Source organism: Ips typographus, linkage group LG9 (genome assembly GCF_016097725.1).
Source record: "Ips typographus isolate SLU linkage group LG9, UJ_Ityp_2.0, whole genome shotgun sequence".
Lineage (NCBI taxonomy): Eukaryota > Metazoa > Arthropoda > Insecta > Coleoptera > Curculionidae > Ips > Ips typographus.
The window spans coordinates 8,390,963-8,413,539 of NC_138430.1; the positions used below are offsets into that span (position 1 = coordinate 8,390,963).

The 22,577-nt window shown below is 32.6% G+C and overlaps 7 protein-coding genes and 1 long non-coding RNA gene across 13 annotated transcripts; 6 read left to right on the plus strand and 2 right to left on the minus strand.

Moving 5' to 3' along the window:
• Nucleotides 1-72: 72 nt before the first annotated feature.
• LOC145734135 (salivary C-type lectin 2-like) lies at nucleotides 73-14,079 on the plus strand. Of its 6 annotated transcripts, none has more exons than XM_081987295.1 (4): nucleotides 73-359; nucleotides 427-519; nucleotides 582-755; nucleotides 808-1,121. In XM_081987295.1, the coding sequence occupies exons 1-4, from the start codon at nucleotides 290-292 to the stop codon at nucleotides 1,059-1,061; spliced, it is 591 nt and encodes a 196-aa protein (XP_081843421.1). In that variant the 5' UTR covers nucleotides 73-289; the 3' UTR covers nucleotides 1,062-1,121. The 6 variants fall into 6 exon arrangements, with proteins under 6 accessions (XP_081843421.1, XP_081843422.1, XP_081843424.1 ...); XM_081987296.1 differs by lacking the exons at nucleotides 427-519; nucleotides 582-755; nucleotides 808-1,121 and adding exons at nucleotides 5,837-5,929; nucleotides 5,995-6,168; nucleotides 6,223-6,532 and having other exon boundaries at nucleotides 156-359; XM_081987298.1 differs by lacking the exons at nucleotides 427-519; nucleotides 582-755; nucleotides 808-1,121 and adding exons at nucleotides 5,837-5,929; nucleotides 5,995-6,168; nucleotides 13,813-14,063 and having other exon boundaries at nucleotides 230-359.
• LOC145734146 (uncharacterized) lies at nucleotides 1,566-22,528 on the minus strand. The gene is made up of 3 exons (XR_014179350.1): nucleotides 22,235-22,528; nucleotides 21,965-22,189; nucleotides 1,566-1,899 (listed from the first exon to the last, which is right to left on the minus strand). It is a non-coding gene; the product is annotated as an uncharacterized LOC145734146 (long non-coding RNA).
• Nucleotides 2,574-3,505, minus strand: LOC145734137 (salivary C-type lectin 2-like). Its single transcript, XM_081987303.1, has 4 exons — nucleotides 3,349-3,505; nucleotides 3,207-3,290; nucleotides 2,944-3,117; nucleotides 2,574-2,887 (listed from the first exon to the last, which is right to left on the minus strand). Exons 1-4 carry the CDS (start codon nucleotides 3,419-3,421, stop codon nucleotides 2,634-2,636), a joined length of 585 nt encoding a protein of 194 aa, XP_081843429.1. The 5' UTR covers nucleotides 3,422-3,505; the 3' UTR covers nucleotides 2,574-2,633.
• Nucleotides 4,435-5,355, plus strand: LOC145734139 (salivary C-type lectin 2-like). Its single transcript, XM_081987305.1, has 4 exons — nucleotides 4,435-4,591; nucleotides 4,650-4,733; nucleotides 4,817-4,990; nucleotides 5,044-5,355. The coding sequence occupies exons 1-4, from the start codon at nucleotides 4,522-4,524 to the stop codon at nucleotides 5,295-5,297; spliced, it is 582 nt and encodes a 193-aa protein (XP_081843431.1). The 5' UTR covers nucleotides 4,435-4,521; the 3' UTR covers nucleotides 5,298-5,355.
• On the plus strand, nucleotides 7,838-9,926 carry LOC145734138 (salivary C-type lectin 2-like). The gene is made up of 7 exons (XM_081987304.1): nucleotides 7,838-7,967; nucleotides 8,026-8,109; nucleotides 8,199-8,372; nucleotides 8,429-9,156; nucleotides 9,215-9,298; nucleotides 9,387-9,560; nucleotides 9,613-9,926. The coding sequence occupies exons 4-7, from the start codon at nucleotides 9,087-9,089 to the stop codon at nucleotides 9,864-9,866; spliced, it is 582 nt and encodes a 193-aa protein (XP_081843430.1). The 5' UTR covers nucleotides 7,838-7,967; nucleotides 8,026-8,109; nucleotides 8,199-8,372; nucleotides 8,429-9,086; the 3' UTR covers nucleotides 9,867-9,926.
• LOC145734141 (C-type lectin mosGCTL-1-like) lies at nucleotides 10,203-12,001 on the plus strand. Its single transcript, XM_081987307.1, has 4 exons — nucleotides 10,203-10,360; nucleotides 10,428-10,520; nucleotides 11,486-11,632; nucleotides 11,688-12,001. The coding sequence occupies exons 1-4, from the start codon at nucleotides 10,291-10,293 to the stop codon at nucleotides 11,939-11,941; spliced, it is 564 nt and encodes a 187-aa protein (XP_081843433.1). The 5' UTR covers nucleotides 10,203-10,290; the 3' UTR covers nucleotides 11,942-12,001.
• Nucleotides 14,393-15,319, plus strand: LOC145734140 (salivary C-type lectin 2-like). The gene is made up of 4 exons (XM_081987306.1): nucleotides 14,393-14,548; nucleotides 14,607-14,690; nucleotides 14,780-14,953; nucleotides 15,006-15,319. Exons 1-4 carry the CDS (start codon nucleotides 14,479-14,481, stop codon nucleotides 15,257-15,259), a joined length of 582 nt encoding a protein of 193 aa, XP_081843432.1. The 5' UTR covers nucleotides 14,393-14,478; the 3' UTR covers nucleotides 15,260-15,319.
• Nucleotides 16,626-21,976, plus strand: LOC145733911 (uncharacterized). The gene is made up of 9 exons (XM_081986943.1): nucleotides 16,626-16,764; nucleotides 16,821-16,907; nucleotides 16,971-17,144; nucleotides 17,195-17,437; nucleotides 20,874-20,981; nucleotides 21,032-21,085; nucleotides 21,136-21,297; nucleotides 21,352-21,618; nucleotides 21,670-21,976. The coding sequence occupies exons 1-9, from the start codon at nucleotides 16,695-16,697 to the stop codon at nucleotides 21,912-21,914; spliced, it is 1,410 nt and encodes a 469-aa protein (XP_081843069.1). The 5' UTR covers nucleotides 16,626-16,694; the 3' UTR covers nucleotides 21,915-21,976.
• Nucleotides 22,529-22,577: the final 49 nt, after the last annotated feature.

The window sequence follows — 22,577 nt, forward strand, 5'->3', positions numbered from 1 at the left end:
CCTAACTAATTACCTGTGAGTTTTTGCACTGATGTATAAAACCCCCCATTTGTGATAAGTCGGAGAAAAACGCTTCATGCAGGTAGTTGGAATGAACCTTAAGTGGTTTCGATAAACTAGTTGTTTTAAGAAAAAAGTCCCTCTGATTAACTGCAAACTAAATAACAAGTTCTATTTTTGCTCTAAAATAAATCACTTTTAATATAAGTACGACATATTCAAATCAGTTGGTAGAAATGTATATAAAAGGGCTGACTTGTCTGAGATATTAACATTATACAGCTTAAACATGTTAAGAGTGTTGGTTTTAAGTCTCCTGATTTTCCATATTGGAAATGCTGCGACTATAAGCAGAAACGGTGAGATTTTTTAGTTTAACTGAGTTTATCAACATTTTTGCTTATTTGTTAATGATTGCCTACTTAGACTATGACTCTGGATTGGAATTAACCGGACCATTACCTCGTACAAACGAAACTTTGATAGGAACAGATTCCGTAACAATTGAACCCCGTTCAAGTAAGTCTTATTTATAACTTAAATTTAGTATCTTTTTTATTAATAAAAATTATGTTTTATAGCTGTAGATGCCAATGGATGTGCCGTATGTGCTAGAAAATATCTGGTTGGACTACAAAAAGTCAATTTCAACCAAGCTGTTCTTCTCTGCAACCAAATAGGCATGGAGATTGCTAGTCCAATCTCAGCTGATGAAGAAAAGGCAATAGAAAACACCGCTTATAAAACTGCTCCTGGTAAAATGTTTTTATATATTTTAGTCTAAAATATGTTATTTGATCTATTTAGGAGAAATTCATCTCTGGCTCGGAGGAATACGGTGTACAGGTTGCCTAAGCGAATTCATCTGGATTTCTTCCGGAAAACCAGTTGTTTATAGAGATTTTCTGTCTAGTCAACCTGATAATAGAGGCAACAACGAAAATTGTATTGAAATAATACAAGATCAGCAGAAAAAGACATCATATGAATGGAATGATAGAATTTGTGATACAGAGTTAAGTTTTATTTGTCAAAGTAAATGTTGTTGTAACAATAATTAAGTGGACAAATCTAAAACTGTATGTTTACATTGAACATAATAAATGAAAATGAAAATTGAATTTATTGCTTTTTTGAAAAAATACAAGAAGAGAGATTATAGATAACTCCTAATAGGTACAGGGTGATTGATTGAATTTTGACCACCCCCTTAACTTCCATAATTTTGATTTTAGCAAAAAACGTTAAATACAAAACTAGTAGATCGTTAGGTCTACTTTATTCTTAGCTAAACAGTTATTATACAGGGTGTCCCAAATTTGAGTAACGAATCAAACTTATGTTTTTTTAAATAGAATGACCAACTTTTTATCCGATATTTGAATTCTATTCTATTCTTTTAGTTAATCACTTTGGAATAAGTTTAGAGTTATCTGTCTGAAATATTGTTAATGAGACTCCAACATTTTTTAATCAGTTTGCTTAAGGTCGTGGATTAATTGCATGAGATTATAACTAGCTATAAATGAACACAATTGGATATTCCGCAGAAAATCAAAACCGACTTTTATGCAAGTGTATATTACAAAGATCTACACTATTTACAATTTACAAAAATCATAAAGTTGCAAATCAAATTATGGATGGAAAAGAATTGACAAAATTGAAATTGACTCAAAATTTAAATAAAACAATAAGTTTTCCCAGTGCCAAACTGTCTTAAACTGTCCTAACCAGTTTAAAATTGATGTTTGGGTCCTGGAACTTCCAGTAGTCAGGAGTGGCCACTTCTGATTTCCAGGTAGGAAATGGAGTTTAGCTGGTGACAAATTTCCTAGGACAGAGCACAGCAGAACACCGGGAAAAAGGATAAACAGCTTCAACACTTGTTCTGGCAACCTAAAAGGTACCCAAAGGCCGTTTAAAGTGAACTAATATAAATTTAAGAAAAAAAACTTACAAAACTATGTGGAAGTTGAGGAAAAGCTATGGGATTTAAAATTTAACATAATCTTAATTACGTAAGTTAGAGACTTGGTGGTTCTCTGATTTTTTTAAGTTAAAGAATCTTCTTTTCCCTCCCATTGCTGTAAACCAAAAGGATTGGTCTGGAAGAGGAAGTCGCTACAAGTCCAGGAATTTTCCCTTTCGGGAAGTTCCCAGAGTTGCATCGGCATCCTCTGTCCTGGGAGAAGGATACTGACGGAGTTGCTCTTCTTGTCCTCCATTTCTTCTTTCTTCGTCAACTCGCCCGTCTGTTAAAGTTTTAGGGAGTTAGGGACTGGTGAGTGGGATAGGACTCATATAACACTGGGGATGATTAAATTGGCCATATGGCACCTGACACAAAGAAACACGACCACAAACCATCACTTCCCCGACAAAAATCGCAAAATACGGTACCTGATAACTTATCAGGTCACGCACCCACATTAACAATAAAATGTGCACAAAGTGCAAACAGTTTGTGTTAACAAACTGGAATTCTTTCCAGCCTGTTTTAGTTTTATCATACAAGTAAACGGCACAACAAACCAAATATAATAAACTTTCAATTTAAAAAAAATAATAAATTAAATTTTCATTATGGTTTATTATGTTCAATGTACGCATACAATTTTTGATTTGTCCACTTAATTATTGTTACAACAACATCTACTTTGACAAATAAAACATAACTCTGTATCACAAGGTTTATCATTCCATCCATATGACGTCTTTATCTCCCTATCTTGTACAATTTCAATACAATTTTCGTTGTTGCCTGTATTATCAGGTTGCCTAGGACGAAAATCTCTATAAACCATTGGTTTTCCTGAAGTAATCCAGATAAATTCGCTTATGCAACCTGTACACCGTTTTCCTCCGATCCAGAGTGCTCTTTGTCCTAAATAATTACACAAAATTACGTATTTTAGACTATAAAATATATGAATATTTTACCAGGAGCATTTTCATAAGCAGCGTTTGCTACTGCCCTTTCTTCAGCAGCTGACATTGGACTGGCAATCTCCATGCCTATTTGGTTGCAGAGGAAAACAGCTTGGTTGAAATGGACTTTTTGTTTTCCAACCAGATATTTTCTAGAACATACCGGGCACCCATTGGCATCTACAGCTAAAATATGATTTTTATTAATATTCGAAATAACTTCTAACTTAATAATACTTAAGTATAAAATATAGCTGTTTTTCTATTTCACTTACTTGCACGTGATTCAACTGCTATGGAATCGGTTCTTATCAAAGTGTCGTTTGATCTATAAGATGGTTCCAATTCAGATTCATAGTCTAAATAAAAAATTGCAATCAGTATCAAGTAACTTAAGCAAAATAGATTCAAAGTTACCTGATGTAGTGGCAATAGATGCAGCATTTCCAAAATGGAAGACCAAAAGACTTAAAGCACACACTCTCAACATGGTTAAGCTTTGCAATACAAACTTTTGAGACAAGCAGGCTTTTTATATATTTTTTAGCCAACCACTTTAGTGTTATCTGTCTGAAATATTGAAAATCGTTTATTTGTGTTAACTTTTATTGAAAATTAATTCAAAAAAACCACCGTCTTTACAAGTTTATAACAACAGTTTGATTGTATCAACAAAGTGGAATTCTCTCGAGTCTTTTTTAGTTTTATCATACAACAAGTTAACTGCACAATTTACATTTGCATTTTTTGCCAGTTAAGTAAAAAGTGTTTTGCTACTGTTTGAGGATCCTATTCATAGTTTTGAGACAAGGAAATAAGTTAGTAGCATTTGTGGTTAAAATACAAAATTATTGGAAAGAAGTAGTAGTCCATATTCTTTCAGTGGAGTCGCAAGAGTACGAAAGGAAGGAAATGACAAACAGTCTTCTCCACAATACTTTATTATGACCTTAGATGGTAAGGTCTGCTCAACAAGTTTCGGTCACATAAATGACCATCTTCAGGAGCTACAAGAATAACCTCAAATCAGTCGATCAATGTGACTACTGTCTTTTTACAAGGGGAGAGACAGAGAGACCCATGTTATAACGAATTAGTGAATTTAACATAGTTCAATAGGCGAACAAAGCTCATTATGGAGAAAAAACTAACTCTAGCACATTAAATTAAAATTAAAACAAAAAACTTAAACTAGACCCATTTAGGGCTGGGTGAGACCCTATGGGGAAAAAAGAGCTTAAAACTTGTGCACCATCCGCAGAAGAGGCGATCAAACGCGATGTGAGTAATACAATAAGTTCAGTTATTGTATTACAAGGGAATATAACAAATAATAACAGCATTTGGTGTATTGGTTTAATGTAAATTTTCAGTTGACAAATTATGTAATAAAAAATGTACAGTTATAGGATAATGTACGATACAACTAGCAAAGATTCGTGGGAATTCCAGGTTGTTGACACGATCTGACCATTAAAAAGAAGGTAATATTGATTAAAAGTTAAGTTTGCATTAATTCGCAATAAATGTGATAACTAAATGTATATAAAAAGCCTGCTTGTCCAAAAGTTTGTATTACAAAGCTAAACCATGTTGAGAGTGTGTGCTTTAAGTCTTTTGGTCTTCCATTTTGGAAATGCTGCATCTATTGTCACTGCAGGTAACTTTGAATCTATTCTGCTTAAGGTACTTAATACTGATTGCATTTTTTTATTTAGACTATGCATCTGAATTGGAACCATCTTATAGATCAAACAACACTTTGGTAAGAACCGATTCCATAGCAGTTGAATCACGTGCAAGTAAGTGAAATAGAGAAACAGCTATTTTTATACCTAAGTATTATTAGAAGTTATTTTGAATATTAATAAAAATCATATTTTAGCTGTAGATGCCAATGGGTGCCCGGTATGTTCTAGAACATATCTGGTTGGAAAACAAAAAGTCCATTTCAACCAAGCTGTTCTTCTCTGCAACCAAATAGGCATGGAGATTGCTAGTCCAATCTCAGCTGAAGAAGAAGAGGCAATAGAGAACGCCGCTTATAAAACTGCTCCTGGTAAAATGTTAAAAATATTTTATAGTCTAAAATATGTAATTGTATCTATTTAGGACAAAGTCAACTCTGGATCGGAGGAAAACGGTGTACAGGTTGTCTAAGCGACTTTATCTGGATTGTTTCCGGAAAACCAGTTGTTTATAGAGATTTTCTGTCTAATCAACCTGATAATTCAGGCAACACCGAAAACTGTCTTGAAATTGAACAAGATTCGCAGACAGAGGCATCATATGGATGGAATGATATAAATTGTGATACAGAGTTAAGTTTTGTTTGTCAAAGTAGATGTTGTTGTAACAATAATTAAGTGGACAAATCTAAAATTGTATGCTTACATCGAACATAATAAATGAAAATTGAATTTATTGCTTTTTTGAAAAAATACAAGAAGAGAGATTATAGATAACTCCTAATAGGTACATTTCCATTACAAGAAATTGATCCAATTTGCAAACCTAACTAATTACCTGTGAGTTTTTGTACTGATGTATAAAATCCCACATTTGTGATGTCGGAGAAAAACGCTCCATGCAGGTAGTTGGAATGAACCTTAAGTGGTTTCGATAAACCAGTTGTTTTAAGAAAAAAGTCCCTCTGATTACTCTAAAATAAACACTTTTAATATAAGTACGACATATTCAAATCAGTTGGTAGAAATGTGTATAAAAGGGCTGACTTGTCTGAGATATTAACATTATACAGCTTAAACATGTTAAGAGTGTTGGTTTTAAGTCTCCTGATTTTCCATATTGGAAATGCTGCCACTATAAGCAGAAACGGTGAGATTTTTTAGTTTAACTGAGTTTATCAACATTTTTGCTTATTTGTTAATGATTGCCTACTTAGACTATCACTCTGGATTGGAATTAACCGGACCATTACCTCGTACAAACGAAACTTTGATAGGAACAGATTCCGTAACAATTGAATCCCGTTCAAGTAAGTCACATTTATAACAGAATAGTTTTAGTATCTTTTTTATTAATAAAAATTATGTTTTATAGCTGTAGATGCCAATGGATGTAGGGTATGTGCTAGAAAATATCTGGTTGGACAACAAAAAGTCAGTTTCAACCAAGCTGTTCTTCTCTGCAACCAAATAGGCATGGAGATTGCTAGTCCAATCTCAGCTGAAGAAGAAAAGGCAATAGAAAACACTGCTCAAAAAACTGCTCCTGGTAAAATGTTTTTATATATTTTATAGTCTAAAATATGTTATTTGATCTATTTAGAAATAGTAAGATTTTGGATCGGAGGAATACGGTGTACAGGTTGCCTAAGCGAATTCATCTGGATTGCTTCCGGAAAACCAGTTGTTTATAGAGATTTTCTGCCTAATCAACCTGATAATTTAGACAACAACGAAAATTGTATTGAAGTTCAGCAAAATGCGCAGAAAAAGACATATGAATGGAATGATTTAGAGTGTGCTAAAGCGTTAAGTTTTGTTTGTCAAAGTAAATGTTGTTGTAACAATAATTAAGCGGACAAATCTAAAATTGTATGCTTACATCGAACATAATAAACAATAAGTATTGAAAATTGAATTTTATTACTTTGTTTTAATCAAAATTTCATTATATTTGGTTTGTTTTTAGAAAGTTACATTTTTATTAATGCTGTCAACTGTGTCAATCACAACACTGTTTGTAGTTTGTGATTGGTCAAGGAAAAGCAGTAAGCTGAAAGCTGTTTTTTATGACCAATCACTGTGCTGAAACTGTTGCAGTTATTCGTTTTCCATAATGACAAATTCTTGTGTTTTTGCGCATTAGAAATGAAATAATAATATTTACAAACCCTTTTAAAAAATGCAAAAATCAAAAATTGGCATTTATAAGAATTTATGTTATTAAAACTATATTTTTGGCTTGGTTAAGAAGCTATAAGCAAATGTTACAAAACGTAATCTATGACAATTTCTCAGTTTTCCGAAATCTTGGCAACCGGGAATAAGTTTCACTCGAAATTTTCTAAAACTTTCCTCATTTAATCGACTTTGTAGCTTTTATGGTTACCTAGATCCCAATACAAGTATGTACAACCAATTTGGGACACAATGTATATTGTAGATGCACAAAGAACTAAACGGTTAAAATGTACTTCTGTACAAAATAAATTCTCTTGAAAAATACTATTCTGTTTCCCTAATGTCTTGCTCTACAAAAGTTTAAAAAATCATAATATACTCGCTACCCCACTGTGGGCATATGGATTAGTACTTTTCGATAAAATCCTTTAGGTAAAAATGCTATAACCAATTTAAATCATTTGAGGATGTGTATCAGAAATAAATATAATCAAGCAGGTATGCAAATTTAATGCAGCTTTGATTAACGCCAGTCCCTATATGCAAATTTTAATGAGCCAACTTGCAATCTTCTTTTTAAATATAGAATTTGTTTTGTTTCCTTTTTACATCTTCTGATATGTAAATTTTCTAAAAACTTGACTATCGAGTAATTGGAAGAGTAAATCTTACAGCTCTACGAGTTCAAAGAATATTTAATTACATCAATTCAAAGTATAATACAAGAAATAGAGGGAAAAACAATAATTTTGTATTTTAACCACAAATGCTACTAACTTATTTCCTGGTCTCAAAACTATGAATAGGATCCTCAAACAGTAGCAAAATACTTTTTACTTAACTGGGAAAAAATGCAAATGTAAATTGTGCAGTTGCATGATAAAACTAAAAAAGACTCAAGAGAATTCCACTTTGTTGATACAATCAAACAGTTGTTATAAACTTGTAAAGACGGTGGTTTTTTTGAATTAATTTTCAATAAAAGTTAAGACAAATAAACGATTTTCAATATTTCAGACAGATAACACTAAAGTGGTTGGCTAAAAAATATATAAAAAGCCTGCTTGTCTCAAAAGTTTGTATTACAAAGCTTAACCATGTTGAGAGTGTGTGCTTTAAGTCTTTTGGTCTTCCATTTTGGAAATGCTGCATCTATTGTCACTGCAGGTAACTTTGAATCTATTCTGCTTAAGTTACTTGATACTGATTGCATTTTTTTATTTAGACTATGAATCTGAATTGGAACCATCTTATAGATCAAACGAAACTTTGGTAAGAACCAATTCCATAGCAGTTGAATCACGTGCAAGTAAGTGAAATAGAGAAACAGCTATATTTTATACCTGAGTATTATTAAGTTAGAAGTTATTTCAAATATTAATAAAAATCATATTTTAGCTGTAGATGCCAATGGGTGCTCAGTATGTTCTAGAACATATCTGGTTGGAAAACAAAAAGTCCATTTCAACCAAGCTGTTTTCCTCTGCAACCAAATAGGCATGGAGATTGCCAGTCCAATGTCAGCTGCTGAAGAAAGGGCAGTAGCAAACGCTGCTTATGAAAATGCTCCTGGTAAAATATTCATATATTTTATAGTCTAAAATACGTAATTTTATGTATCTATTTAGGACAAAGAGCTCTCTGGATAGGAGGAAAACGGTGTACAGGTTGCATAAGCGAATTTATCTGGATTACTTCAGGAAAACCAATGGTTTATAGAGATTTTCGGCCTAGTCAACCTGATAATACAGGCAACAACGAAAATTGTATTGAAATTGTACAAGATAGGGAGATAAAGAGGTCATATGGATGGAATGATAAACCTTGTGATACAGAGTTATGTTTTATTTGTCAAAGTAGATGTTGTTGTAACAATAATTAAGTGGACAAATCTAAAACTGTATGCTCACATTGAACATAATAAATGAAAATAAAAATTGAATTTACTGCTTTTTTTGAAAAAATACAAGAAGAGAGATTATAGATAATTCCGTATTACAAGGGAATATAACAAATAATAACAGCATTTGGTGTATTGGTTTAATGTAAATTTTTGTCGTAGAAGTTCTGTCATTCAGTTGACAAATTATGTAATAAAAAATTTACAGTTATAGGATAATGTACGATACAACTAACAAAGATCCGAGGTTGTTGACACGATCTAACCATTAAAATGAAGATAATATTAATTAAAAATTAAGTTTGAATTAATTCGCAATAAATGTGCTAACTAAATATATATAAAAAGCCTGCTTGTCTCAAAAGTTTGTATTACAAAGCTTAACCATGTTGAGAGTGTGTGCTGTAAGTCTTTTGGTCTTCCATTTTGGAAATGCTGCGTCTAATGGTACTGCAGGTAACTTTGAATCTATTCTGCTTAAGGTACTTGATACTGATTGCATTTTTTTATTTAGACTATGAATCTGAATTGGAACCATCTTATAGATCAAACAAAACTTTGGTAAGAACCGATTCCATAGCAGTTGAATCACGTGCAAGTAAGTGAAATAGAGAAACAGCTACTTTTATACCTAAGTATTATTAAGTTAGAAGTTATTTTGAATATTAATAAAAATTATATTTTAGCTGTAGATGCCAATGGGTGCCCAGTATGTTCTAGAAAATATCTGGTTGCACAACAAAAAGTCAATTTCAACCAAGCTGTTCTTCTCTGCAACCAAATAGGCATGGAGATTGCTAGTCCAATCTCAGCTGAAGAAGAAAAGGCAATAGAGAACACCGTTTATGAAACTGCTCCTGGTAAAATGTTTATATATTTTATAGTCTAAAATATGTAATTTTATTTATTTAGGACAAAGTGCTCTCTGGATCGGAGGAAAACGGTGTACAGGTTGTCTAAGCGAATTCATTTGGATTACTTCCGGAAAACCAGTTGTTTATAGAGATTTTCAGTCTAATCAACCTGATAATTCAGGCAACACCGAAAATTGTATTGAACTTGAACTAGATACGCAGACTAAGAAAGCATACGGATGGAATGATATAAATTGTGATACAGAGTTAAGTTTTGTTTGTCAAAGTAGATGTTGTTGTAACAATAATTAAGTGAACAAATCTAAAACTGTATGCTTACATTGAACATAATAAATGAAAATGAAAATTGAATTTACTGCTTTTTTTTGAAAAAATACAAGAAGAGAGATTACAGAAAACTCCTAATAGGTACAATAAGTTCAGTTATTTCATTACAAGAAATTGATCCAATTTGCAAACCTAACTAATTACCTGTGAATTTTTGCACTGATGTATAAAATCCCACATTTGTGATAAGTCAGAGAAAAACGCTCCATGCAGGTAGTTGGAATGAACCTTAAGTGGTTTCGATAAACCAGTTGTTTTAAGAAAAAAGTCCCTCTGATTACTCTAAAATAAACACTTTTAATATAAGTACGACATATTCAAATCAGTTGGTAGAAATGTATATAAAAGGGCTGACTTGTCTGAGATATTAACATTATACAGCTTAAACATGTTAAGAGTGTTGGTTTTAAGTCTCCTGATTTTCCATGTTGGAAATGCTGCGACTATAAGCAGAAACGGTAAGATTTTTTAGTTTAACTGAGTTTATCAACATTTTTGCTTATTTGTTAATGATTGCCTACTTAGACTATGACTCTGGATTGGAATTAACCGGACCATTACGTCGTACAAACGAAACTTTGATAGGAACAGATGCCGTAACAATTGAACCCCGTGCAAGTAAGTCATATTTACCACAGAATAGCTTTAGTATTTTTTTTCTAATTTTGGCATATAAAGTGACACTTTTCAAAACTGATTAGAGTGACAAAACGTTTTACTTTATATAACTAGTAAAAGTTTTAGTTATATAAAGTATCACTTTATATAACTAATAGGCCTAGAATATGACGTAGATTCCAAAAATCGAATAAAAAATTATAAGTTTGGTTTGTTGCTCAAATTTGGGACACCCTGTATACTGATGGATTTTCTAGGAATAAAGTAGACTAAGATTCATAAGATTCATATTTGTTTTTTTTTTATAGAATGAAAACAAGTTACAGGGATGTTAAAAGTTCAATAAATCATCCTGTAAACTACTCCATTGTATTGTCAATAACTCGGTTATTTTGACAATTATCGGGTGGTTCAATATACCAATTTGTAGCCCTTGAAATTCTCTTTTGACCACCCTGTATAGCGTTTTTAGCTAAAACGTCGAATAACTGAGTTATTTACTGTTAAAACTGAGTTGTTTGTTGTAAAGTTTGATTTTGACAGTTTTTATTGTGACAGCCCAGAAGGGAGAACATATAGAACATCTATTCAATTAAATCACTTACTATACCCTTGCATAAATTTATAAATAATATTTAATCATTTACCCCCGTTTGCACCGTCGTTTTGTAAGCCGAGCTTAATTTAAGTGTGGGTTAGACTGTGACAGTACAGATGAAAAAAGTCACACTCTAAACCACACTTAACTTAAGTTATGCTTAATGGCGGTTAGATGTCTTAAATTATCTCATTAGAATGCATGATAAGTTTGACAATAACAATGACAAGTTTGACAGTTGTTTTCCCTATCATGGAAATTTTTTATTTAAACATGAAGTAATTTTCCGGTAAATTTCCAAAAATTGAAATTTTCCGACTCAAAAATTACCGCTTTTACATCTCTGAAAAAATGTACTATTTTGCAGTGTGTAAACGGGACTATATTGTAACTCCAATCAGAGCAACATTTGAAGAAGCCAGACTTTTGTGTCTTCAATACGGAATGGAATTAGCTAGTCCGCAAAACTCTGAAGAACAACGAAAGGTCATCGCTGCTTGGCCAGGGCCAGCAGGTAAACTCATCATTTTTCATCCAAATCATTAATACTGAACTGGTGAAATTTGTAGTAGGTTGGAACGAAGGAATATGGATCGGGGCTGAAAGATGTTCAAAGTGTCACAGTACGTTCGTTTGGGTAAACACGGGAAAACCGGTGCTCATTACCCAATTTTTGCCTAATGAGCCCAGTAATGTTCTAGAAGGATGCATTGAACTGGTTAAAAACGAGAAAGGAGCCTTTGGATGGAATGACTCTAACTGTTTAGAGCAGCTTGGATTTGCTTGTCAGACACGATGCTGTATTAATGGATGCAATTTGTAATATTCTCATATGAAACTTTTGGTGTTATTGTTCATATCAAATTTAATAAATTAAAAGCTATATACAGGGTGATAAAACTGTGAATAAACCAACACTACTATGTATTACAAAATTTACAACGATTGAAGGCAAACTACAGATTGACATAACAGATAAGACACTATGCCTAACTGGCAATATCTCTAAAATACATAGGTTCTCCCCCACTCACCAGTCCCTAACTCCCTAAAACTTTAGAATGTAAGAACAGACGGGCGAAAGCCGGCTGTTTGGACATCGTATAGTTTGCCAGGACCACCAGAGATGGACGAGTTGACGAAGAAAGAAGAAATGGAGGACAAGAAGAGCAATTCCGTTAGTATCCTTCTCCCAGGACATAGGATGCCCATGCAACTCTGGGAACTTCCCGAAAGGGAAAATTCCTGGACTTGTAGCGACTTTCTCTTCTAGACCAATCCTTTTGGTTTACAGCAATGGGAGGGAAAAGAAGATTCTTTAACTTAAAAAAATCAGAGAACCACCAAGTCTCTAACTTACGTAATTAAGATTATGTTAAATTTTAAATCCCATAGCTTTTCCTCAACTTCCACATAGTTTTGTAAGTTTTTTTTCTTAAATTTATATTAGTTTACTTTAAACGGCTTTTGGGTACCTTTTAGGTTGCCAGAACAAGTGTTGAAGCTGTTTATCCGTTTTCCCTGTGTTCTGCTGTGCTCTGTCCTAGGTAATTTGTCACCAGCTTCTAAATATATTTCCTACCGGGAAATCAGCAGTGGCCACTCCTGACTACTGGAGGTTCCAGGACCTAAACATCAATTTTAAACTGGTTAGGACAGTTTAAGACAGTTTGGCACTGGGAAAACTTTTTTTTTTTTTTTAATTTTGAGTCAATTTCAATTTTGTCAATTCTTTTCCATCCATAATTTGATTTGCAACTTTGTGATTTTTGTAAATTGTAAATAATGTAGATCTTTGTAATATACACTTGCATAAAAGTTGGTTTTGATTTTCTGCGGAATTTCCAATTGTGCTTATTTATAGCTAGTTATAATCTCATGCAATTAATCCACGACCTTAAGCAAACTGATTAAAAAATGTTGGACTCTCATTAACAATATTTCAGACAGATAACTCTAAACTTATTCCAAACTGATAAACTAAAAAATATATAAAAAGCCTCTTTGTCTCCAAAGTTTGTATTACAAAGCTTAACCATGTTGAGAGTGTGTGCTTTAAGTGTTTTGGTCTTCCATTTTGGAAATGCTGCATCTATTCCCACTACAGGTAACATAAGTTTGAATCTACTTTGCTTTTAGCTTACTTGTTACTGATTTCCAACTTTTTTTGGAATTGATAGTAACCACCGAACCACCTAATAAACCAAACGAAACATTGCTAAGAACGAATTCCATAGAAGTTGAATCACGTGCAAGTAAGTGAAATTAAATAAACTTATGTGTTAATAAAATAGTGTGTATTTCATTAGGAGAAGAAATATAAAGGTTTTTCCGTGCGCGTATGAAGTCATGCAAGCACGGAAAACTTATTTTTGAACGAATTATGAACGATATTTTTCCTTATACTTCTTGGAAAACGAAGGCATTAAAACCAGTATAATGAAAACCTAATTTTTGTTCTAGATGTAGATTCCAATGGATGTCCCGTATGCACTCGAAAATACATGGTTGGCAGTCAAAAAGTAACCTTAAATAATGCTGTTCTTCTTTGCAACCAAATAGGCATGGAGATTGCTAGTATAATGTCAGCTGATGAACAAAAAGCAATAGAACACACTTGTTTTGAATCTGATCCGGGTAAAACATTTTCAGGTCTACAGTTTGAAAAGTGTGTATTTGCATTTATCTATTTAGAAATAGAAAGATTGTGGATCGGAGGAAAACGGTGTTCAGATTGTCCAAGCGAATTTATCTGGATCACCTCAGGAAAACCAGTAGTATATAGACACTTTTGGTCCAACGAACCCAACAATCAGGGCAAAAACGAAAACTGTCTTGAACTTTATAACGATGAAAAATACAACCTTTATAAATGGAATGATCGGAGTTGTAGTACATTGTCAAGTTTTGTTTGTCAAACCAAATGTTGATGTAAAAAAATGTTCAGACAGAATAAATAAGGAACAGCATGTATTGAAAATTGAATGTATTACTTTTACCTTTGACCGTAATAACTACGCAAAAAAAAAACACAAGAAGAGAGATTATAGATAATTCCGTATTACAAGGGAATATAACAAATTACCTACAGCATTTGGTGTATTGGTTTAATGTAAATTTTTGTCGTAGAAGTTCTGTCATTCAGTTGACAAATTATGTAATAAAAAATGTACAGTTATAGGATAATGTACGATACAACTAACAAAGATTCGTGGGAATTCCAGGTTGTTGACACGATCAAACCATTAAAAAGTTAATATTAATTAAAAATTAAGTTTGAATTAATTCGCAATAAATGTGCTAACTAAATATATATAAAAAGCCTGCTTATCTCAAAAGTTTGTATTACAAAGCTTAACCATGTTGAGAGTGTGTGCTTTAAGTCTTTTGGTCTTCCATTTTGGAAATGCTGCATCTATTGTCACTGCAGGTAACTTTGAATTTATTCTGCTTAAGGTACTTAATACTGATTGCATTTTTTTATTTAGACTATGCATCTGAATTGGAACCATCTTATACATCAAACGACACTTTGATAAGAACCGACTCCATAGCAGTTGAAGCACGTGCAAGTAAGTGAAATAGAAAAACAGCTATATTTTATACCTGAGTATTATTAAGTTAGAAGTTATTTTGAATATTAATAAAAATCATATTTTAGCTGTAGATGCCAATGGGTGCTCAAAATGTTCTAGAACATATCTGGTTGGAAAACAAAAAGTCAATTTCAACAAAGCTGTTCTTCTCTGCAACCAAATAGGCATGGAGATTGCTAGTCCAATGTCAGCTAAAGAAGAAAAAGCAATAGAGCACACCGCTTATAAAACTGCTCCTGGTAAAATGTTTATATATTTTATAGTCTAAAATATGTAATTTTATCTATTTAGGACGAAGTGTTCTCTGGATCGGAGCAAAACGGTGTACAGGTTGTCTAAGCGAGTTTATCTGGATTACTTCCGGAAAACCAGTTGTTTATAGAGATTTTCAGTCTAATCAACCCGATAATTCAGGCAACACCGAAAATTGTATTGAAATTGTACAAGATACGCAGACAAAGACATCATACGGATGGAATGATGTAAATTGTGATACAGAGAGAGGTTTTGTTTGTCAAAGTAGATGTTGTTGTAACAATAATTAAGTGGACAAATCTAAAACTGTATGCTCACATCGAACCTAATAAATGAAAATGAAAATTGAATTTATTGCTTTTTTGAAAAAATACTACACGATTTACACATGTAGTTTAGAAAATATCACTTGGATTTTAAAAATATAAGTTGGATTTCAGAATCTATAACTTGTATTTCATTATCGTAAATTTGGTTTTAGGAAACGTAAGTTGTATTTCAGATTCGTCACTTGTATTTTAGAACGCGTTATTTCAATTTCAGATTTTTTTGTGTTTCTATGTGGTTATTAGTTTATTGTTTTTTTTTAATATCACTTTAAGCAAAAAAACCCGTCCATCGGGAGTATTAATTTATATAAAATATACAGGGTGTCCCATAACTATATGACAATCTCTCGGGGGCATGCAGGGGAGGTCAAAATATTACGACTTGTTCATATAATTTTTTTTAAAAGTCGCTCTTAAGGGAAATATCGAGCCCCAAAGAAAACTGCCTTCCAATTAACGTTTTTGGCCGTAACATTTGAAACACTTTGTATATTGTAATGATTATTGGGTTTAATGTTTTATCGAAAGAGACCTTCTATTTGACATGAAAACCAGGTATCTCGTCTTCGAATGGCAGGAACTAACTGGACCTAAGACACAATTTGCTTAAACTTTGACAGCTGCCATTATTTTCAGCTGCAAACGCCATTAATGGATACTCTTGACATTTTTATCGAAAAATTGTACTCTTTCTTTATTTCGATAAAATAAACGGTTTTCGAGATAAATCGATTTTTTATTGAACTGCTTAAATCACAATGTTATTAAAAATATTCGTTAAACTATTTACTTTTTTTACTTATTTACTTTTTTTTTATTTACGTTTTTTGCTCAACTTTAATTTTCCAAATTACTAATGACCATGTCTAAAATCCAACTGCTCTTTTCTATAATACAAGTGACTAATCTGAAATACAAATTGCAATTTCGAAAATCAAAGTTATTATTCTAAAATTGAAAGTACCTTTTCTGAAATACAAGTGATATTTTTTAAATCCATCTTATGGTTTCTAAAATTCCACAGTCGCTTTCTAAACTACAAGTGTAAATGGTGTAGAAGAGGTATTATAGATAATTCCTAATACAATAAGTTCAGTTATTGCATTACAACAAATTGATCCATTTTGCAAACCTTACTATAATTACCTGTAAGTCGGAGAAAAACATTCCATGCAGGTAGTTGGAATGAACCTTTTAAGTGGTTTCGATAAACCAGTTGTTTTAAGAAAAAACTTTCTGATTAATTTCAAAAAAAAAATGTAAACTAAATAGCAAGTTTTATGTTAGCTCAAAAATAAAAAACTTTTGATATAGGTACGACATATTCAAATCAGTTGGTAGAAATGTGTATAAAAGGGCTGACTTGTCTGAGATATTAACATTATACAGCTTAAACATGTTAAGAGTGTTTGTTTTAAGTTTCCTGATTTTTCATATTGGAAATGCTGCGTCTATGGGCATGGACGGTGAGACTTTTTAGTTTAACTGAATTTCTCTACTTTCTTGTTAATTTTCTATTTAGACTCCGGATTGGAATTAACCGGACCATCTGCTCCTACAAACAAAACTTTGATAGAAACAGATCCTATAACAATTGAATCCCGTGCAAGTAAGTCATATTTACCACAGAATAGCTTTAATATTTTTTATTAATGAAAATATTTTTCTATAGCAGTAGATGCCAATGGGTGCCCAGTATGTTCTAGAAAATATCTGGTTGGAAAAGAAAAAGTCAGCTTTAACACTGCTGTTCATCTTTGCAACCAAATAGGCATGGAGATTGCTAGTCCAATGTCAGCTGATGAAAATGCAGCAATAGAAAAAACTTGTCGTGCAACTGCTCCTGGTAAAATATAATATTAGAAATGTCCCAAATTTTTACTCGTATTTATTTAGGAATAGACATTTTCTGGATTGGAGGGCGCCGATGTACTGGTTGTCTTAGCGAATTTATCTGGATTACTTCCGGAAAGCCCGTAGTTTATAGAAACTTCTACACTAACCAACCCAATAACGCTGGCAACGTCCAGAATTGCCTTAGGTATGAACCGGAAAAAACAGTATTGAAATGGAATGATTGGAGGTGTGATGATTTGTTAAGTTTTGTTTGTCAAAGCAAATGTTGTTGCAACAATAATTAGATGGCATAATTACAGAAACTAAAACTGTTTGGTATCACCGTATAGGTATAATAAACAAGTAAAAGCATTAAAACGTGATTTTATTTTGAGATGTTTTTTGATGAAAGTAGTAAATCCCCTCTGATGCCAGAGTTCATAAGTTGATGTAGAAAATGCAAAAATTTGTTTTGGAGCTGTACTTTTTAAGAAAAAAAAAATTATTTGGAAATAAGTATTACTTTTGTAATATCTAAAAAACAGGTAAACGAAACTATTCTAAATAATTTAGTTTTCCTAAGTGAAGTATTTACATTTTTATCCCAAGTAATTTCTATAACACTTAGCTTGTTAACGCCAATGTGGTATTATCGGTAAATAGTTGATTTTGTAGAGAAAATTCAAATTATGATTTTAGAGATATTGCCAGTTAGGCATAGTGTCTTATCTGTTATGTCAATCTGTAGTTTGCCTTCAATCGTTGTAAATTTTGTAATACATAGTAGTGTTGGTTTATTCACAGTTTTATCACCCTGTATATAGCTTTTAATTTATTAAATTTGATAAGAACAATAACACCAAAGGTTTCATATGAGAATATTACAAATTGCATCCATTAATACAGCATCGTGTCTGACAAGCAAATCCAAGTTGTTCTGAACAGCTATAGTCATTCCATCCAAATTCTCCTTTCTCGTTTTTAACCAGTTCAATGCATCCTTCTTGGACATTATCGGGCTCATTAAGCAAAAATTTGGTAATGAGCACCGGTTTTCCCGTGTTTACCCAAACGAACGTACTGTGACACTTTGAACATCTTTCAGCCCCGATCCATATTCCTTTGTTCCAACCTACTACAAATTTCACCAGTTCAGTATTAATGATTTGGATGAAAAATGATGAGTTTACTTGCTGGCCCTGGCCAAGCAGCGTTGACCTTTTTTTGTTCTTCAGAGTTTTGCGGACTAGCTAATTCCATTCCGTATTGAAGACACAAAAGTCTGGCTTCTTCAAATGTTGCTCTGATTGGAGTTACAATATATTCCCGGTTACACACTGCAAAATAGTACATTTTTTCAGAGATGTAAAAGCGGTAATTTTCGAGTCGGAAAATTTCAATTTTTGGAAATTTACCGGAAAATTACTTTATGCTTAAATAAAAATTTTCCATGATAGGGAAAACAACTGTCAAACTTATCATTGTTATTGTCAAACTTATCATGCATTCTAATGAGATAATTTAAGACATCTAACCGCCATTAAGCATAACTTAAGTTAAGTGTGGTTTAGAGTGTGACTTTTTTCATCTGTACTGTCACAGTCTAACCCACACTTAAATTAAGCTCGGCTTACAAAACGACGAAATGATTAAATATTATTTATAAATTTATGCAAGGGTATAGTAAGTAATCTGATTTAATTGAATAGATGTTCTATATGTTCTCCCTTCTGGGCTGTCACAATAAAAACTGTCAAAATCAAACTTTACAACAAACAACTCAGTTTTAACAGTAAATAACTCAGTTATTCGACGTTTTAGCTAAAAACGCTATACAGGGTGGTCAAAAGAGAATTTCAAGGGCTACAAATTGGTATATTGAACCACCCGATAATTGTCAAAATAACCGAGTTATTGACAATACAATGGAGTAGTTTACAGGATGATTTATTGAACTTTTAACATCCTTGTAACTTGTTTTCATTCTATAAAAAAAAAAAAACAAATATGAATCTTATGAATATTAAGTCTACTTTATTGCTAGATAATCCATCAGTATACTACAGGGTGTCCCAAATTTGAGCAACAAAACAAACTTATAATTTTTTATTCGATTTTTGGAATCTACGTCATATTCTAGGCCTACTTGATGTAAAATGTTTGTATCGATATTCAATTGTTTTTGCTCCTATAGCCTTACTTTTTTGACCACTCTCCTCGACAGCAGAAATTCCCAATTTGAGCGAAATTTTGGTGCATTTTTCCAGAAAATAGTCCATAACTCGCTTATTTGAAACACCCTGTATAAAACCACCGTATAACAAAAGAAAGCTAATGAACGGGGCTATCAGGTGACGTTGAGCGGACACGGCTAAGTTGCCCCGTTTAGCCACCAGAGGGCGTCAAAGTTGACTCTCGTTTTTAACAGTTTTTGCTCAATATCTCAGGAACGATCTCAGGTTAGAACTCTGAAGTTTTTACCGCAAATGCACCTCGATGGGATGCAACTTCTACCTTCTACACACTTTTTAGGTATTATGCACCGTTTGACCTTGAAAAATTAAAAACTGGAATTGTCAAGAATTTTCAAGGGTGACCTTTTGATTTTTTTCAGAAATTTTTTTATTTTCAAAATTAACCTCAACTGCTTAAATATCTTCAGGTTAATAGTATAAAAATGACGTAAAGTGTCATTTGTCAAAATGTACTTTTGCAAGGGTGCCACGCCCTAAAGTGTCAAAATTGACATCATTTCAAAGCCATCTCCGAAACGGTGCCAGTTAGAGCAAAATCGACGTCAGATTTGTGTTCTCCAGGTTCAAATTAGTTTAAAAATCACTTTAATTAAGGAAAGTCCAAAATAGTCGCCGTTAGTATAGTAGGCCCAAAAACTCCCTAAGTTAGATAATTTTGTGCACTTTTTCAGAAAATCGTCCATAACTCGCTTATTTGAAACACCCGGTATAAAACTACCGTATAACAAAAGAAAGCTAATGAACGGGACTATCACGTGACGTTCAGCGGGCAGGGCTAAGTTGCCCCGTTTAGCCGTTAGAGGGCGTCAAAGTTGACTCTAGGTTTTTGCAGTTTTTGCTCAATATCACAGGAACGTTTCAGGTTACAGGTCTCAATTGCCTGAATACCTTCAAGTTAATAGAACAAAAATGTAAAAAACAAATTATTTTTGAATTTTCAGATTTTCCAATTTTTCCGGACAATTGCCGAAAATTTTCTGGAAAAATTTCCATAAATTTAATTTTCCGGAAATTTTACATCCCTGCATTTTTTACATAAAATCAGCAACATAACTATCTAATAATTATTTAGTGTATTTCTGTTTTGCTCTATTTAGTGTCATGACCCATAATTGTAAAAAGTGGTGAAGATTGAAGACAAATTAAAATTGTAACATTATAAAGTCAGACATAATAAATCTGACTGTGTGAACGTCCCATAATACAAAAAGCCATCAAAAATATCCTTAACTTGTGTAATTTTTAATACTGACAGATTCCACCTGAAAAACTATTAATTTACACCCATTTAAAAAAACTTTGCATACATTTAAGCAATTTATTTGAATCTGAAAATGTGTTTCTTGTGCATAAAATTAAAGTACTGTTACTTTTTCACTCTAAAACAGGTTACAAGTATAATCTTAATGTTCTTCAATTTAGATTATTTACATTTATGAAGCCTGGGAAGGCGTTTTATATTCAACGGAAAACCAGTTAATCAGCACTCAGTAGTGTTTTAAATCATCATCAGAGCGCAATGATCCTACCTTACGTTGTATTCTTCATATTTGCACAAATTTCTAGTTCTACTAATATCAAAATAGATGACAGTAAGAAATAATTTGTTTAAGGTGATCAAAGTGTTACTTATATGTTTCAGACAGCAGCTTCGACATCCACACTGACCAAACGTTGTCAGGATTTAAAGTTACAAGTAAGTTATTTTCATGGTTTAATAAAACCTTTCTAATATTTATATTGCAGAAGCACTTACTTGTAAGAAACAATACATAATAGCAACAGAAAAAGTAAATTTTAACGATGCAGTTGTATTGTGTTTGCAATATGGAATGGAAATTGCCAGCCCAATCAATGCAGCTGAAGAAGCTGCATTAGTTAAAGAATTAAATGGAGAAACTTCTCAAAGTTAGTTTGTTGCAATTACTGATGAAGTAAATTTGTATTTTTACTAATTTTTAGCTGTAAAAGAAACTACACCTGCTGGACCTTTACAATCAAATCAAGGTATTTTTGCCCAATTTATAAAATGGTGTTTGAAAAGAGGAATTCGTGATTTTACTACTGAGAATACTTTAGTGAGTTACTTTGAAGAACTAGCAAAAACCGAGAAACCTTCCGTAATTAAAGAAATTTATTTGTTCCTAAAAAACGCTTTACTTACAACAACAGGCATTGATATAAGCAAATACTCTGGAATGAACAAGGTTTTGACACAAAATGAAGTTTGTAAGTTGTTTACTACTTGCAAAAGAAAACTTTTTCAAATTAAACTTTTAGATAACTTCAATGACGGTATATGGATTGGATCTACCAGATGTTCTTCTTGTGCAAAGCAATTCATTTGGATTAATACCGGTTTTCCGGTTGATTACTCGAATTTTCTTAAAAACCCGGGAAATGAGACCAATTCCGATAACTGCTTAGGACTGGTCTATCAAAATCAAAATAAATTTGGCTGGCACACTTATCAATGCGAAACCAAACTGGTGTATGCTTGTCAGACTCGTTGTTGTAGTGTTTAAGTAAATTATTGGTGTTTTAATAGCAAAATGCTAAGAAGAAAATAAATTACCTGGACATGTGGCGTTTTGAGGTTTGGTAGTAGTTTCACCTGGTTGCTCCGTGGTCAAAGTTGTAGGGTTGGTGGTTGTGGTAGTTACAGGCACATTTCCTGAAGTGCAGTTTTTCAGTAAACTGGATAGAACATGTAATACTGGCTGTCCAGGACAAATCAAATCACATGTATCATCATCCCCTCTAATGTGTCGAACTGTTCCATGTTGTTTCGCTTGACCTACTGTAACTCACTTGGTTGTAAAGTTTTATTGCAGTAAAAACTTACCTGACACGACAAAAATCAGCAAGAGGAATCGTTTAAGCAAGTCCATGTTTTCGGAATTACTGAAGGGTTGTGAGATTTTTTGCGATTTATATTCAAACGATAATAGCGTCACTATCAGGAAAAAATTTAAAAAATATTTTAAAATTGTTACACTACTTGCGAAAAATGCAGGAAAACCTTGACGAGACAGGATATCTTAAAATTGTTGGAATGTTTGACTTTCTCAGCTTTTATGAAATTCAAATTTGCCATATTCACATTTTTTTAGAATTTTTTTTAAAATTTACTGTTTTCATGTGTGTGTTGCCTATGTAGTTGAGTTAGGTTGGCTATTTATGAAAAG